Here is a 13,439-nt window from a genome sequence, read left to right as displayed (position 1 = left end):
GAGATATCATCTCACGACAGAATGGCAATCATTAAAAAATCAGGAGACAACAGATGCTGGCGAGGATGTGGAGAAATAGGAACGCTTTTACACTGTTGGTGGGAGTGTAAATTAGTTCAACCATCGTGGAAGACAGTGTGGCAATTCCTCAAGGATCTAGAAATAGAAATACCATTTGACCCAGCAATCCCATTACTGGGTATATACCCCAAGGATTATAAATCGATCTGTTATAAAGACAAATGCACACATGTTAATTGCAGCAGTGTTTACAATAGCGAAGACTTGGAATCAACCCAAATGTCCATCAAAGATATACTGGATAAAGAAAATGTGGCACATATTCACCATGGAATACTATGCAGCCATACAAAAGGATTAGTTCATGTACTTTGCACGGGGCGTGGATGAATCTGGAAACCATCATTCTCAGCAAACTGACATAAGAACAGAAACCAAACACCACACGTTCTCACTCATAAGTAGGTGTTGAACAGTGAGAACCAATGGACACAGGGAGAGGAACATCACACATTGGGGTCTGTTGTGGGGTGGGGGCTGGGGGAGGGATAACATTAGAAGGAATACCTAATGTAGGTGACGGGGATGGAGGCAGCAAACCACCATGGCACATGTTTACCTATGTAACAATCCTGCACGATCTGCACATGTACCCCAGAACTTAAATTTTTTTTTTTTAAAGAGCAATTGACACTCAATATGCTCACTTCATTAAACCCTAGTTACTCTTTATTCATTAAAATTTGGGTTTTCTCTGCATCATTCCTTTGAAACTGCTTTTGTTCAGGCGGTTTAGTGACTTTCTAAGTTCTGAATTCAGTGAATTGTTTTCAACTGTTACTCTCTTTGATCTCTGTAGTATTTGATACTTTGGTCTTTCCTTTCTTTTGGAAATCTCTCCTTTGGTTTCAATTAAACCATTGTACTGGTTTCCTATTACTTCTTAGACCGCATGGGCTTTTCTTCCTGTTGATGTTGCAAAATGATTCTTTTTTCTTTCTTTTTTATTCTTCTCGCTTCAAAAACTTTTCCTAGACAATATCACCCAAGCCCATGTCTTTAATCACTATGTCTTGATAATTTCTAAATCTGTATCTCCCATGTAGATCTTTTTTTCTAACTCCAAATCCATCTATATAATTACCTTCCTGGACATATCCACCTAAAAGTTAACATATCAGATATGTCAGCATTGAAACTCTGTCTTCTTTGTACCTCACTCTGAACCTTCTCTTTTTTCCTTAGCTCAATGAATGAACTCTTCTTTGTTAAGCTGCTAAAGGTAGAAAAAGCATCCTTCTAAATAGCTCACCCCACATGTAAATAATAACCAAATGTTAATTATTTTGCCTCCTGCACATCTCTCATATTTGTTATTTCCTCTCTATCCTTTCTGCTGATACTCTCTAGCTTAAGCATTCATTCTCTCTCATTCACTGCAATAACTTACTTTTATCTCTGCTTTTGTCTCATTTTCCTTCAATCCATGATATTCCAAGTGATCTAATGGGCAAATCTGGTTGTGTAAACCTTTTGCTGCAACATCTTCAAAAGTTATCCTTTGCCTTTAAGAAAAAAACAAGCAAAAGAATCTCCTCAGTATGGCAAATAAGCTTCAACATGATCTAGCACTTAACTGCCTGTGCAGACACAGTGGACCCTGCCTTCTCCTACTTTGTGCTACAGAAATCCTGAAAACTTACAGTTACCCCAAAATTCTCTTTCCTGTCATATTGGTGTGTCTTTTACATGGTGCTCTCCTTTCATGGAATAGGTTGCCTTTCCTCTTGCCCTGCTTCTCAACCACAGCTCTATCAAGCTGAAATTCTGACTACTCATCCTTCATATGTTATCACCCTAGGAGTCTGTCATGTGGTATCACCTTAGAAGAGTACATCTCTCTTCCATTGCATGTTTAGATCCTTCTTCCTCTACATTCCCATTGCATTCTGTATCTACTTCCATTTTTAGTACATATATACATTGTGTGCCTCAGTGTGTGCGTTTTAACATATAAAAATAGAATACTGTGAACTATAGTTATAGGTACAGTTGAAGAATAAAGAAGGGTTTGGGTAGGTGAATAAATGGATAAAGAATAAAGTGGAGGAAACTCAGTAATATGTTGGAGCAAGTTTATATTGACTTATGAGAGATGATTATTAAATTTTCAAGAATCTTTCAGCCACATAAACTGAATTAAATTATGTTAAAAACAAAGGCAAAGGCCAGGCATGGCCTGTAATCCCAGCACTTTAGGAGGCTGAGGCAGACGGATCATGAGATCAGGAGTTTGAGACGAGCCTGACCAACATGGTGAAACCTCGTCTCTACTAAAAATACGAAAAAATTAGCTGGATGTGGTGGCACATGCCTGTAATTCTAGCTACTCAGGAGGCTGAGACAGGAGAATTGCTTGAACCCAGGAAACGGAGGTTGCAGTGAGCCAAGATTGTGCCACTGCACTCCAGCCTGGGCAACAGAGTGAGACTCCGTCTCAAAAATAAACAAAGGCAAAAATACTCAAAACTCATCACTTCCTAATTGTTCTACTTCGTTTTACTGTTATCTATGTTCTTAAGGTTATTTATCTATATGGTAGAAATACTATGTAATAGGGTGCTATCGTGCATTTTCCCCAACTTCTTAATCAATTATGTCACATTAGTAGCTTGAAATCAGTTATGGTGGGAACATTTATACCATAGGAATCAGCAAACACTTTAAATCTGGGTTTGGTTTATTGTTTTGCTTATTTTTAGACCTGAGAAAGTGATAGATAAAATTTTAATAGTGTAGATTAAATAACCGTATATTGTTACTGTAGCCATTACATTGTGAATAACACAAAAAATTGAGAGAATATTCTTCTAGTATTTGAAAATTACTATCTAATTCAGGAAAGAAGTTGCTCAAGTCAATGATGAATGAGTAAAATCCCAACAGATGTCTTTGTTGTTTTATTAATACTTTCACCTTACTTGCTAGAGTCAACAAAAATGTCAACATTCACATGAGAGCTACACTCGTCACTTGCAACCACAGGTTGACAACAGAAGAGTGGCAAAACTTAATGAAAGTATTCAATGATACTCAATTAGATATGCGGAATTTACATTTAAGCATACCATATATGTTATTGTTATTTGTAAATTATGTGCTGTATAGCCTTTATGTCAGTAAAGTTTATAATAAACATATATATATTAATATGCATACATTTTTTGTAGAGGTAGTTATTTAACATTTATTAACACAATACTATGTAAAACTGTACAACTAAAGGCATTTAGCTCCCCTTAACAATCTTTTGAGGTAGATACTGTTGTTGTCTTCTTTTGCAGAATCAGGAAGTTTGAATTACTTGTCTACGACCATACAACCAATAAATGAGAGAGGTGGAATTTTCACTTAGGTAGTTTGGCTCTAAATCCAGGCTGTATACAGTCAATAACACCGAGGATTTTTTAGCAGGAGAAAAATAAGTATTCTTTATTTTGGACAAATACATTTTACAGCAATACTGAAAATTAACTTTAGGTAGAAGATCTGGAGGAGGAAGACCATTTTGGAAACTATTATAAGCCAATCTTGAAGTAGAGTTATTTTAATATCAGAATTAAGAGGAAAAACTTATTGCCTAAAATTTTTTTTTGAAGTTTAGTGCAACTGTCAGCACATGTAATACAGTTAACAGAATTGGCTGAATACCATATTCAACAATGCTTGACACAATGCTTTTGAAAACTACTACTCAAGAACTCTGTTTAGTAGTTGAAAAATATGTTTGATATATCAATAGACTATGATGCTTGTGGTTTAAAAAGTACCTATCGCCTTTTATACATACACATAACAGATTTTTCCAGATAAAACTATTCTACAACTTCAAATGAGAAAGTCCCTTAAACAGTGTTCTTCAGCAGAAATCTTAATATATCTGAAAACCAAAATTTGACAGCTGTAGATAAAAGCAATTTTCCATTTTCAGAAGTTTTGAATGTGAACTTTGAATTGGGAAATGAAGTTTGGGATGATTTTGATGATGAAAACTTAGAAGTGACTAGCTTTTCGACTGATACTGAGAAGACAAAAATATCAGGTAAAATCGTACTTAGCATGGAGTCATTTCATTAGAAATTCTTGGAATATTTTTCATTTCAGCTCCTGGAATGAAGTTTCTTTGCCTTTTTTGTGTGTGCTTGTTTAGTTAAATTTGGTTTGTTGAGATTGTAATTTTTAGCAAAACTGAAAATGTGACCCTTCTACAAAGAGCATTTGCCCCCTCTAAGGACAGAAATCAAGGTTATTCTATGATGATAATGTAGCAGTGAGCATTTTCTATTCTGTTGCTCCTATCTTATAAAATTCAAATTCAAATTGTGTATTCAATTTTCTCTCATGAAACAGACTATTTTATTCTCCATTGTAAGATCACAAATGGTCTGCTAATATTTGTGAAGGACAAAAAATTCATTTTTAAAACTATTCATCTGCTTGCAAAGAAAATAAAATAACTTTCATTTCTAGTTAAAATATGGACTTTCCAGCTATACCTAAATAAATAAGTAAATAAGAAAGAAAGGATTAGTTTCTCCTGTATTAGAAATTCTATTTAAATCATATACAATGCCAAAATAATGAGACATATTAGCTGTTTGAGTGGAAGGCAAATTTACTCTATTTTATAAAACAGAAAATTGAAAATTTGGCAAGTATATGACAAGATAGCAATGGAGATACTGTCTCCCATTAGGGCTGACAGAAAGAAATCAGTCCCTCAGCCTTCTCACTGCAGACTGGTATTTCCACAATTATAGATACCTCTTACTATACCCCACCTCATGTTTTTAAAAGAGTATTTCAAAGGGAAGCAGTTAGAAGTTGAAATGTTACTGTGTTGGGGCCCGTACAATTACCTAGAGAACTAATACTGCTTCCGAAAAGAACAAGATTTGACCACCTTCACAGAATAGACCAGGACAATCTCCAAGATATGGAGTCATTAGGCACAGTTTTGTATATCAGTGGACAACTACTGTTCCCTACCTCAAGCTTAAATGTCATTGGGTACTGCAAGTTAATAGGTAATGTGTACTGATCCTTTGAGGTAGTCTAGTACTATGAGGGCATAGCTTTGTCACTGGGACAATCAGTTTCAATAAATGCCATTTTCCCCCATGTATAGAGCACTTTAAATGATTATGAACAGGCCATTGAAAATACTGAGTGAACTTTAACTTCATCATTTATGTGAACTGAAATGTAAGTATATAAATAATAAGGGTGAGTGGAAAAACAATTTTTCCTCGCTCTCACACCATGATCACCCCAGAAGACATCTGTGACCAAAGGTTTGTGGGTTTTTTCCCACACACCAAGCAAGCAGTCAGTTCCGCAGTGAATACCAGCTGGGTGTCCTCCAAGCCAGTGGAGTTAGAAACAGGAATCAAAGACCAAATAGGTATTTTGCAACAACATAGGTGGCTTGAGGACCTTTTAATATAGTTAATAATAAGCTAAACTGTTTGTTTTATAGCTTTACTCCCTTAGCTTTCTGGCCCTAATTTTCTATGCAAATTAAATTTTGTTGTTGAGAATTATTCATTCCTTCCTTAACCAGATCATATCTGTTGGGGAGAGCCCTTGTAGAACTTGTGAAAAGCTTCATTCAGCTGTTACTTGGCATTTTGTTTCAAAATGTTATCTCTTCACATAGGATTTGGAAACACTTTGAGTTCAAGTACCAGGGGAAGTAAGCTACCCCTTCAAGAGTCAAAGGACAAATTCCAAAGAGAAATGTCAAACAGGCAAGTTTTAGAACTTTGGTTTGTAATACTTACAACTTTATATCCTCTTGACACATAATTGGAGATGGGATCAAGTTATTAGAGATGCTAAAAGGTATTAGCCAACCTAAACCCTCTTAATCTTAGAGGTGTGTTTCTCAAAGTGCTGTTGTCAAATCACCTGCATCAAAATCACTTTGGGGTGCATATTAAAAATGCACATTCTTGAGCCCCACATTAGACCTACTGAATTTTTGTCTCTGGGACTAGAGCCCAGGAACCTTCATTTTTAATGAGACTTAAAAACTAAACAGGAGTTTTACAACTAGAACAGAGATAGATAGGCATTCCAGGTATAAGGAAGCATCTGTAAAGGGATAAGGCTTGAAAAGGTATCCTGTGCTCAAAGATCAGCAAAGTGTGGTACATGTGGCCACAGGATAAAGACTGAGATTGCTGTGGTCTTATTGTAAGGGCTTTGAGTGCTGTGCTTCGACACCTGCCCTGTACTCAAACAGTCAGGGGTCACAAACCCAAATGCCTTCAAGATTTGGTGGGCCAAAGCCAACTGTGGAGTGTCTCATCCAAAGGGAGCAGCCACTGCTCAGCTCCAAATAGTTGTTGCTCTGCAGGCAATGTGAGTTGTGTTATAAAATGTTCTGATTTTTCAAGAAAAGCTAGGAATCTGAAATTTTATGTGGTATCTTACGTTTTTAAATTTTGACACCTAATTCAAAAGAAAATGTGATATACCCTATGGCACTCCCCTCCAAATAGCAATAATAATATCTGTAAGCCAGATGTATCCTAGGGCCCTCTAGTTTTTACCTGTATGGTAGGCAGTGAGGAGCCATCCAAAATATCGACGCACAGGAAAAACAATTTGATTTAAAAAATCATTCTAGCAGTAGTTTGTAGAGTGAATTGTAGGGAGTGGGACTGCCAGAGGCATGGTGACCAATGAAAGACAGACTATAATGAGGCCTAAACTAGGGCAGAGATGATGGGAACAGAGAGGTAGGATTTGGTCTTTTTTTTTTTTTGACACAGAGTTTTGCTCTTGTTGCCCAGGCTGTAGTGCAGTGGCTGATTTTGGCTCACTACAACCTCCGCTTAACAGTTTCAAGCGATTCTCCTGCCTCAGCCTCCCAAGTAGCTGGGATTACAGGCATTCACCACCACACTGGGCTAATTTTGTATTTGTAGTAGAGATGGAGTTTCACCATGTTGGCCATGCTGGTCTCAAACTCTTGACCTCGTGATCTGCCTGCCTCAGCCTCCCAAAGTACTGGGATTACAGACGTTAGCCACCGCACCTGGCCCAGGGTTGGATTTTAAAAACATTTCAGAAATAGAGCAGATTCAATGTGGCAATTGGTAAGATATGACAGTTGAGGAAGAGGGAAGAATAAATGGCACCTAGGTGGATGTTATTTGCAGATACAGGAAACATAATGTTCAATTTGAAGTGTCTTTACAAAAGATGCTAAATGCATTGCGAAATATTGGACTTGACTAGAAGTCAAGGGAGAGAAATTTTGGCCAAAGTCAAAATTTCCAAAACTGAAGAAATACTAACAACATTTTATGCAGGGTCTGATTTTCTACTTAAGGATTATTTATTTCTCTACTTTAAAAAACTACTGAATTTTTGGTATCCCATGGAATTTTTGCTATTATTTAGCCATTACCGATCATAGCATCAGCATCATAGACTCGTAGTTTTCATAGAATTCCAGAGCTAAGCGGGGCTTAAGTATTGTTTAGTCTCCCACTCTCTGGATCCTTTAATCACCATTCAACATCCCCGGCAAGTAATCATGCCGCCTCTACCAAGACAGTTCCAGTGACCAGGAGCTTGTTCACCCTTGTTCCATGTTAGGATTTCTCAGATCATTGAATAGCTTTTAAAAATATTTGCTTAAAATATGTATTTTTATCACTTCATTTCATTGGTTATAACTCTCAGTCACATAGAATAAATGGATATGAGCATCAAAGTGAGACAAAGCTATAGGTGTAGAGAAGCAAAAAGTTGATAAATAATAAGGAGGAAGATAACAAGACACATGAACAATTTTGTGCACCACACCTTTAAAAAGCAACAAATTTGGAAGAGTTTAGAAGTGACCAGCAGAAGATGTGTGGGTTTAAAAACGGACTGTAACAGGAAGCTGCTGAGAACCTGGTGTAGAAGTTGCTGCTGGGAAAAAGGCCTGTGAGACCTGAGGATTTGGGGTGGAAAGATTTGCTTTTTTATTTATTTAAGCTAGGGTACAGGAGCATAATCATGGTTCACTGCAGCCTCAACCACGTGGGCTCAAGAGATCCTTCCACATCAGCCTCCCAAGTAGCTGGGACTACAGGTACATACATACCACTGTGCCTCACTAATTTAAAAATACATTTTTTTTTCTAGAGGTAGGGGTCTTGCTATGTTGACTAAGCTGGTCTCAAACTCCTGGATTCAAGCTGTCCTCCCATCTCAACCTCCCAAAATGCTGGGATTACAGATGTGAGCCACTGTGCCTGGCCTTTTTCTTTTATACACTTTTTACTATTTTAATTCCTTGCCATGTATATATATTTATTAGTTGGAGACAGAATGATTCAGTCCTCTCAGTATATGTGATTCTTCCCTGTCCCCACCCACATTACTCATTGCTCCTTACATGGCTGTCACATATTAGCCTTCAGATATCAACTTAAATGGTTACCTCACCAGAGATGCATTGATGATCATGTTTTAAAAATAGGTATATGCCTCCACACTGTTATTTCTTATGATATTACCCAGTTCATTTTCTTTTTATAATTTCAGGATCTATATTTGTTTGTATTCATTGTCTGCTTGATGGTAACCCCCTGAGGTTTTATTTATCACTTTATACCCAGCTTCTAGTACAATATCTGGCATATGGTAGTGAATAATAAATGTGTTTTAGTGAATGAGTTAATACAAAAGGTTCAGAGTGAATTATTGTATACAGTTATATATAAGAAGATAACTAGAGATGTCTATCTACAGTGAGACCAAAATAAAGAAAGGAGATTAAAAGTTAAGCAAGTAGAATTTCAAAAAGATTTATAGGGCTCTATGTAATGGAGAGTTAAGCATAAGACTCAATTTTAAAGAAAATTGTTGAATAATTATTTCTATAGTCCCTTAAAAATAGCATTTTTTCCTAATTTAGGATATATAAATTATGGTTTGGTCTAAAGGAAAGGACATATACCAAGTTCTCCATGAGTATTAGAAACAGTGCATTACATTTTGTGATAAATGTGGTAAACTTTGCATATTTCCCAAAATCATTATGATCCAAATTAAAATGGTTTGTTTTCCTTGTTTGTCATATTTTACAAATAATTAATTTTAATTTTTAGTTTTGTTTCATCACATGAGATGTCAGATATTTCTTTATCAAATTCTGCTATGCCCAAGTTCAGTGCATCCTCCATGAGAAAATTACCTCAACAAGGTATGAAGGTACGGAAATGCAGTTATTGTAAGAAGAAGCACTTCTTTGTTATTCTTTTAAATTTTGCCCAAATGCTTAAACTTTCAGTGATTGTTATTTCTTATCTCAAATATAGGTACATTTTCAAGAAAGAAAACAACAAAATCTATCACCAGAGATTGAGAGGCTACGCTTGACTTGCTCTGAAAAAAAACCAAATTCTTCAAATTATAAAAAAGTTGATTTTTTTATTAGAAATAGTGAATGTAAAAAGGAAGTTGATTTCAAGTAAGAACCTTTTAAAGACACTTTAAGATTATATCAATAAATTTTTTTTCACAAAGAAATTCAACATTCCCTTATCCTTGGTTCATTTTAAAGATCAGAGCCTAAACATTTTATTTATTAAAAAACATGAAAATTTTCAAGCCTTAGTGAGCTAAGCTCCTAAAGATGTTTCAAACATCATATATCTGTTTTTGAAACCCCATATGTTTGATGCTGTTTATTCAAACATTATATTGAGTTGATAAACTTATTTTTATTGATTTGAATACAGAATGTTAATTTTGTAAAGTGTAAAGTCACTTGAGAAATCCAGTTGAGGTCAGCTAATTTTTCAAAAGTTGAAGTTGTATTTTAGCCAACCAGTTATTTCACAATCAACAGGCTCGATGAAAATGTCAGATTAAATCTCATCGGTTCCCCTACTGCTGGCCATTTTAGAAAAGGAAACTCCATTGCAGTTTCTGTCTCCTTGAAGAGTCAAAACATTTGGGACCTGTTCACAGTTTTGTTTTTATTTGTTTAAGACTAGTCAAGCGAAGCAGTGGGAGTGCAGAAGATACAAAGAAATCTGTAACTGGTTATGATCATTAGTTGTAAACACCACTTCCCTTGGACCAGTCTATTCACAGTTTTATTGAATGACATAACTTTTCAATATGTTTAAAGAAATACCTTTACAGTTCCTACCATTTGCAGTTTATGAAGTCTAATTTTCTCCAACAGACTTCCTACAAAGTTATGCATACTGAAGTTTGATACATTAACTTCACAGCAATCTTCAAGTTTATTTTACTGTATTTAGTATTACATTATTGTTTATTTTAAAATAAATTGTTTTACAAATTTTTACTTTTGCTTCTCTCTCCCAGTAGGTATCATCCTGATGATGAAACTGATGAAATGAAGTCTTTACTGGGAATATTTGATGGTATTTTCTAAAACAAACAAATACTTTTTTTTATTAGTAAGAGAAAGAATAAAGACACCTAATCACAAAGCATGCTTTTTATTTTTAAAAAGTAGTTCTTAATTGTTCAGATTGTTTTCTCCTGAATTTGATTAGCTTTGTTCACTTTTTGTAACAAAATATATGGACTAATTTGTTTTCCCATTATTTTGTAACTTCTCAAAAAGCTGTTTTACAGTGGCTTTGTTTCAGCAAGCCCATAATTAAGTTGTACTTAGAAATAATTATTTGGTTGTTAATTGGATTTTGACAAGAACCAATGTAAAATTTTATTTTTATGTTTTCTTAACAAGAAGAAAAATATTCTATGAAAGCAAAATAATGCTAATTTAATGAATCTGCTTATTGTATGGATTAATCACTAATATTATTCCCTTGTATTTTGTTTTACTAAAGATTTTTAAGAATCCAATGGCTATTTGAACCTACTCTTATCTAACTTTGAGCAACAATAAATGAAACATTAATCAGTATAGATTGTTTTCATTTAGCTTGTTTTTCAATGTTGTGAATTCTAAAACTCTGTTATGTAGACTTTTACTGTACTAAAAAGATATTTTATATTTTTTCCAATGAATTATATTTCAAATTCATTATTGATAAGTATTATATAGGTACCCTAAGCAATGTTTATTATCAAATTTATTTATAGGAACCATGAGAAGTTAAAGCCACTTAAGAACTTATAGAAAATATTTTTTCCTTTTTTTAAAAACTTTCATTTTAGGTTCAGGATTATCTGTGCAGGTTTGTTATATAGATAAATTCATATCATGGGGATTTGTTGTACCGATTATTTCATGACCCAGGTACTAGGCCTAGTACCCAATAGTTATTTTTCCTGATCTTCTTCCTCCTTTCACCATCCACCCTTAGGTAGGCCCCAGTGTGTGTTGTTTACTTCTTTGTGTCCATGAGTTCTTATCATTTAGCTACTAAGTGAGAACGTGGAGTATTTGGTTTTCTGTTCTTTTGTTAATTTGCTAAGGCTTCCAGCTCCATCCATGTTCCCGCAAAGGACATGATCTTGTTCTTTTTTATGGCCACATATGTAAAGCATGGTGTATATGTAAAATATTTTCTTTATCCAGTCTACCATTAATAGGCATTTAGGTGGATTCCATGTCTTTGTTATTGTGAATAGTGCTGTGATGACCATAAGTGTGCATGTATCTTTATGGTAGAATAATTTTTATTCCTTTGGCTCTATATTCTGTGATGAGATTGCTGAGTCAAATGGTGGTTCTGTTTTTAGCTCTTTGAGGAATCACCACACTGCTTTCCACAATAGTTGAACTAATTTACACTCCCACTAACAGTGTATATGTTCCCTTTTCTCTGCAACCTTTCCAGCATCTATTATTTTTTAACATTTTAATAACAGCCATTCTTACTGGTGCGAGATGGTATCTCATTGTGGTTTTGATTTGCATGTCTCTAATGATCAGTGATATTGAGCTTTTGTTTCATATGCTTATTGGCCTTATGTATGTTCCTTTTGAAGCATGTTTGTTCATGTGCTTTGCCCACGTTTTAATGTTTTTTTTTTTTTTTTTTTTTTTCTTGTAAATCTAAGTTCCTTAAGATGCTGGATATTGGACCTTTGTCAGATGCATAGTTTATAAATTTTTCCCATTCTGTAGGTTGTTTTTTCACTCTGTTGGTAATTTCTTTTGCTGTGCAGAAGTTTTTAAGTTTAATTAGATCCCATTTGTCAGATTTTCCTTTTATTGGCATTGCTTTTGGCATCATTGTCATGAAACCTTTGCCCATTCCTGTGTCCCAAATTGCCTTGGTTGTATTCCAGGGTTTTTATATTTTCGTGATTTACATTTAAGTCTTTAATCTATCTTGAACTGATTTTTGTATATAGTATAAGAAAGGGGGCCAGTTTCAGTCTTCTGCATACAGCTTGCCAGTTATCCCAGCACCATTTATTGACTAGAGAGGGAGTCCTTTCCTCATTGTTTGTTTTTGACAGCTTTGTGAAAGATCAGATGGTTGTAGGTGTGCAGTCTTATTTCTGGGCTCCCTATTCTGTTCCATTGGTCTGTGTGTCTGTTTCTGTACCCATACCATGCTGTTTTAGTTTTTGTTGCCCTAAGTACAGTTTAGTTGGGTAATGTGATACTTCCAGCTTTGTTCTTTTTGCTTAGGATTGCCTTGGCTATTCGGGCTCTTTTTTGGTTCTATATGAATTTTCAAATAGTTTTTTCTAGTTCTGTAAAGAATGTCATTCATAGTTTGATAGGAGTAGTATTGAATGTTTAATTGCTTTGGGCAGTATGGCCATTTTAATGATGTTGATTATTCATATCCCTGAGGATGGAATGTTTTTCCATTTGTTTGTGTCATTTCTGATTTCTTTGAACAGCGTTTTGTAATTCTCTTTGTAGATATCTTTTACCTGCTTGGTTAGCTGTATTCCTAGGTATTTTATTCTTTTTATAGCAATTGTGAATGGGATTATGTTCCTGATTTGGCCATTGACTTGGCTGTTGTTGGTGTGTAGAAATGCTAGTTATTGTCGTAGATTGATTTTGTATCCTGAAACTTTGCTGAAGTTATTTATCAGCTGAAGGGGCTTTTGGGCCAAGACTGTGGAGTTTTCTAGATATAGGATCAGGTAATCTGCAAACAGCGATAGTTAAACTTTCTCTCTTCTTATTTGGATGCCCTTTATTTCTTTCTCTTGCCTGATTGCTCTGGCCAGGACTTCCAGTACTATGTTGAATAGGAGTGGAGAGAGAGGGCATTCTTATCTTGTGCTGGTTTTCAAAGGAAATACTTCCAGCTTTTCCTCATTCATTGATGTTGACTGTGGGTTTGTTATAGATGGCTCTTAATATTTTAAGGTATATTCCTTCAGTACCTAGTTTGTTGAGAGTTTTTTTTTTTTAACATGAATGAATA

General features: G+C 35.1%; 1 protein-coding gene across 14 annotated transcripts in view; it reads left to right on the top strand.

Annotated features, from left to right (window-relative positions):
- Positions 1-10,999, top strand: part of HFM1 (helicase for meiosis 1) — a 122,148-nt gene extending 111,149 nt beyond the window's left edge. For 8 of the 14 annotated variants that reach the window (XM_032247856.1, XM_032247862.1, XM_032247859.1 and 5 more), the window contains 5 exons: positions 4,013-4,123; positions 5,741-5,831; positions 9,198-9,300; positions 9,408-9,559; positions 10,429-10,999. In XM_032247856.1, coding sequence (XP_032103747.1) covers positions 4,013-4,123; positions 5,741-5,831; positions 9,198-9,300; positions 9,408-9,559; positions 10,429-10,498 — 527 coding nt within the window. In that variant the 3' untranslated portion in view covers positions 10,499-10,999. Of the gene's footprint in view, positions 1-4,012; positions 4,124-5,740; positions 5,832-9,197; positions 9,301-9,407; positions 9,612-10,428 lie in introns of those variants that run through there. The other 6 variants (XR_004259746.1, XM_032247857.1, XM_032247860.1 and 3 more) reach the window with 6 other exon arrangements.
- The last annotated feature ends 2,440 nt before the right edge of the window (positions 11,000-13,439 follow it).

Source organism: Sapajus apella, unplaced genomic scaffold, assembly GCF_009761245.1.
Source record: "Sapajus apella isolate SASKATOON/1434 unplaced genomic scaffold, GSC_monkey_1.0 scaffold64, whole genome shotgun sequence".
Taxonomy (NCBI): Eukaryota; Metazoa; Chordata; class Mammalia; order Primates; family Cebidae; genus Sapajus; species Sapajus apella.
This window is presented reverse-complemented; position numbering and strand designations above follow the sequence as displayed.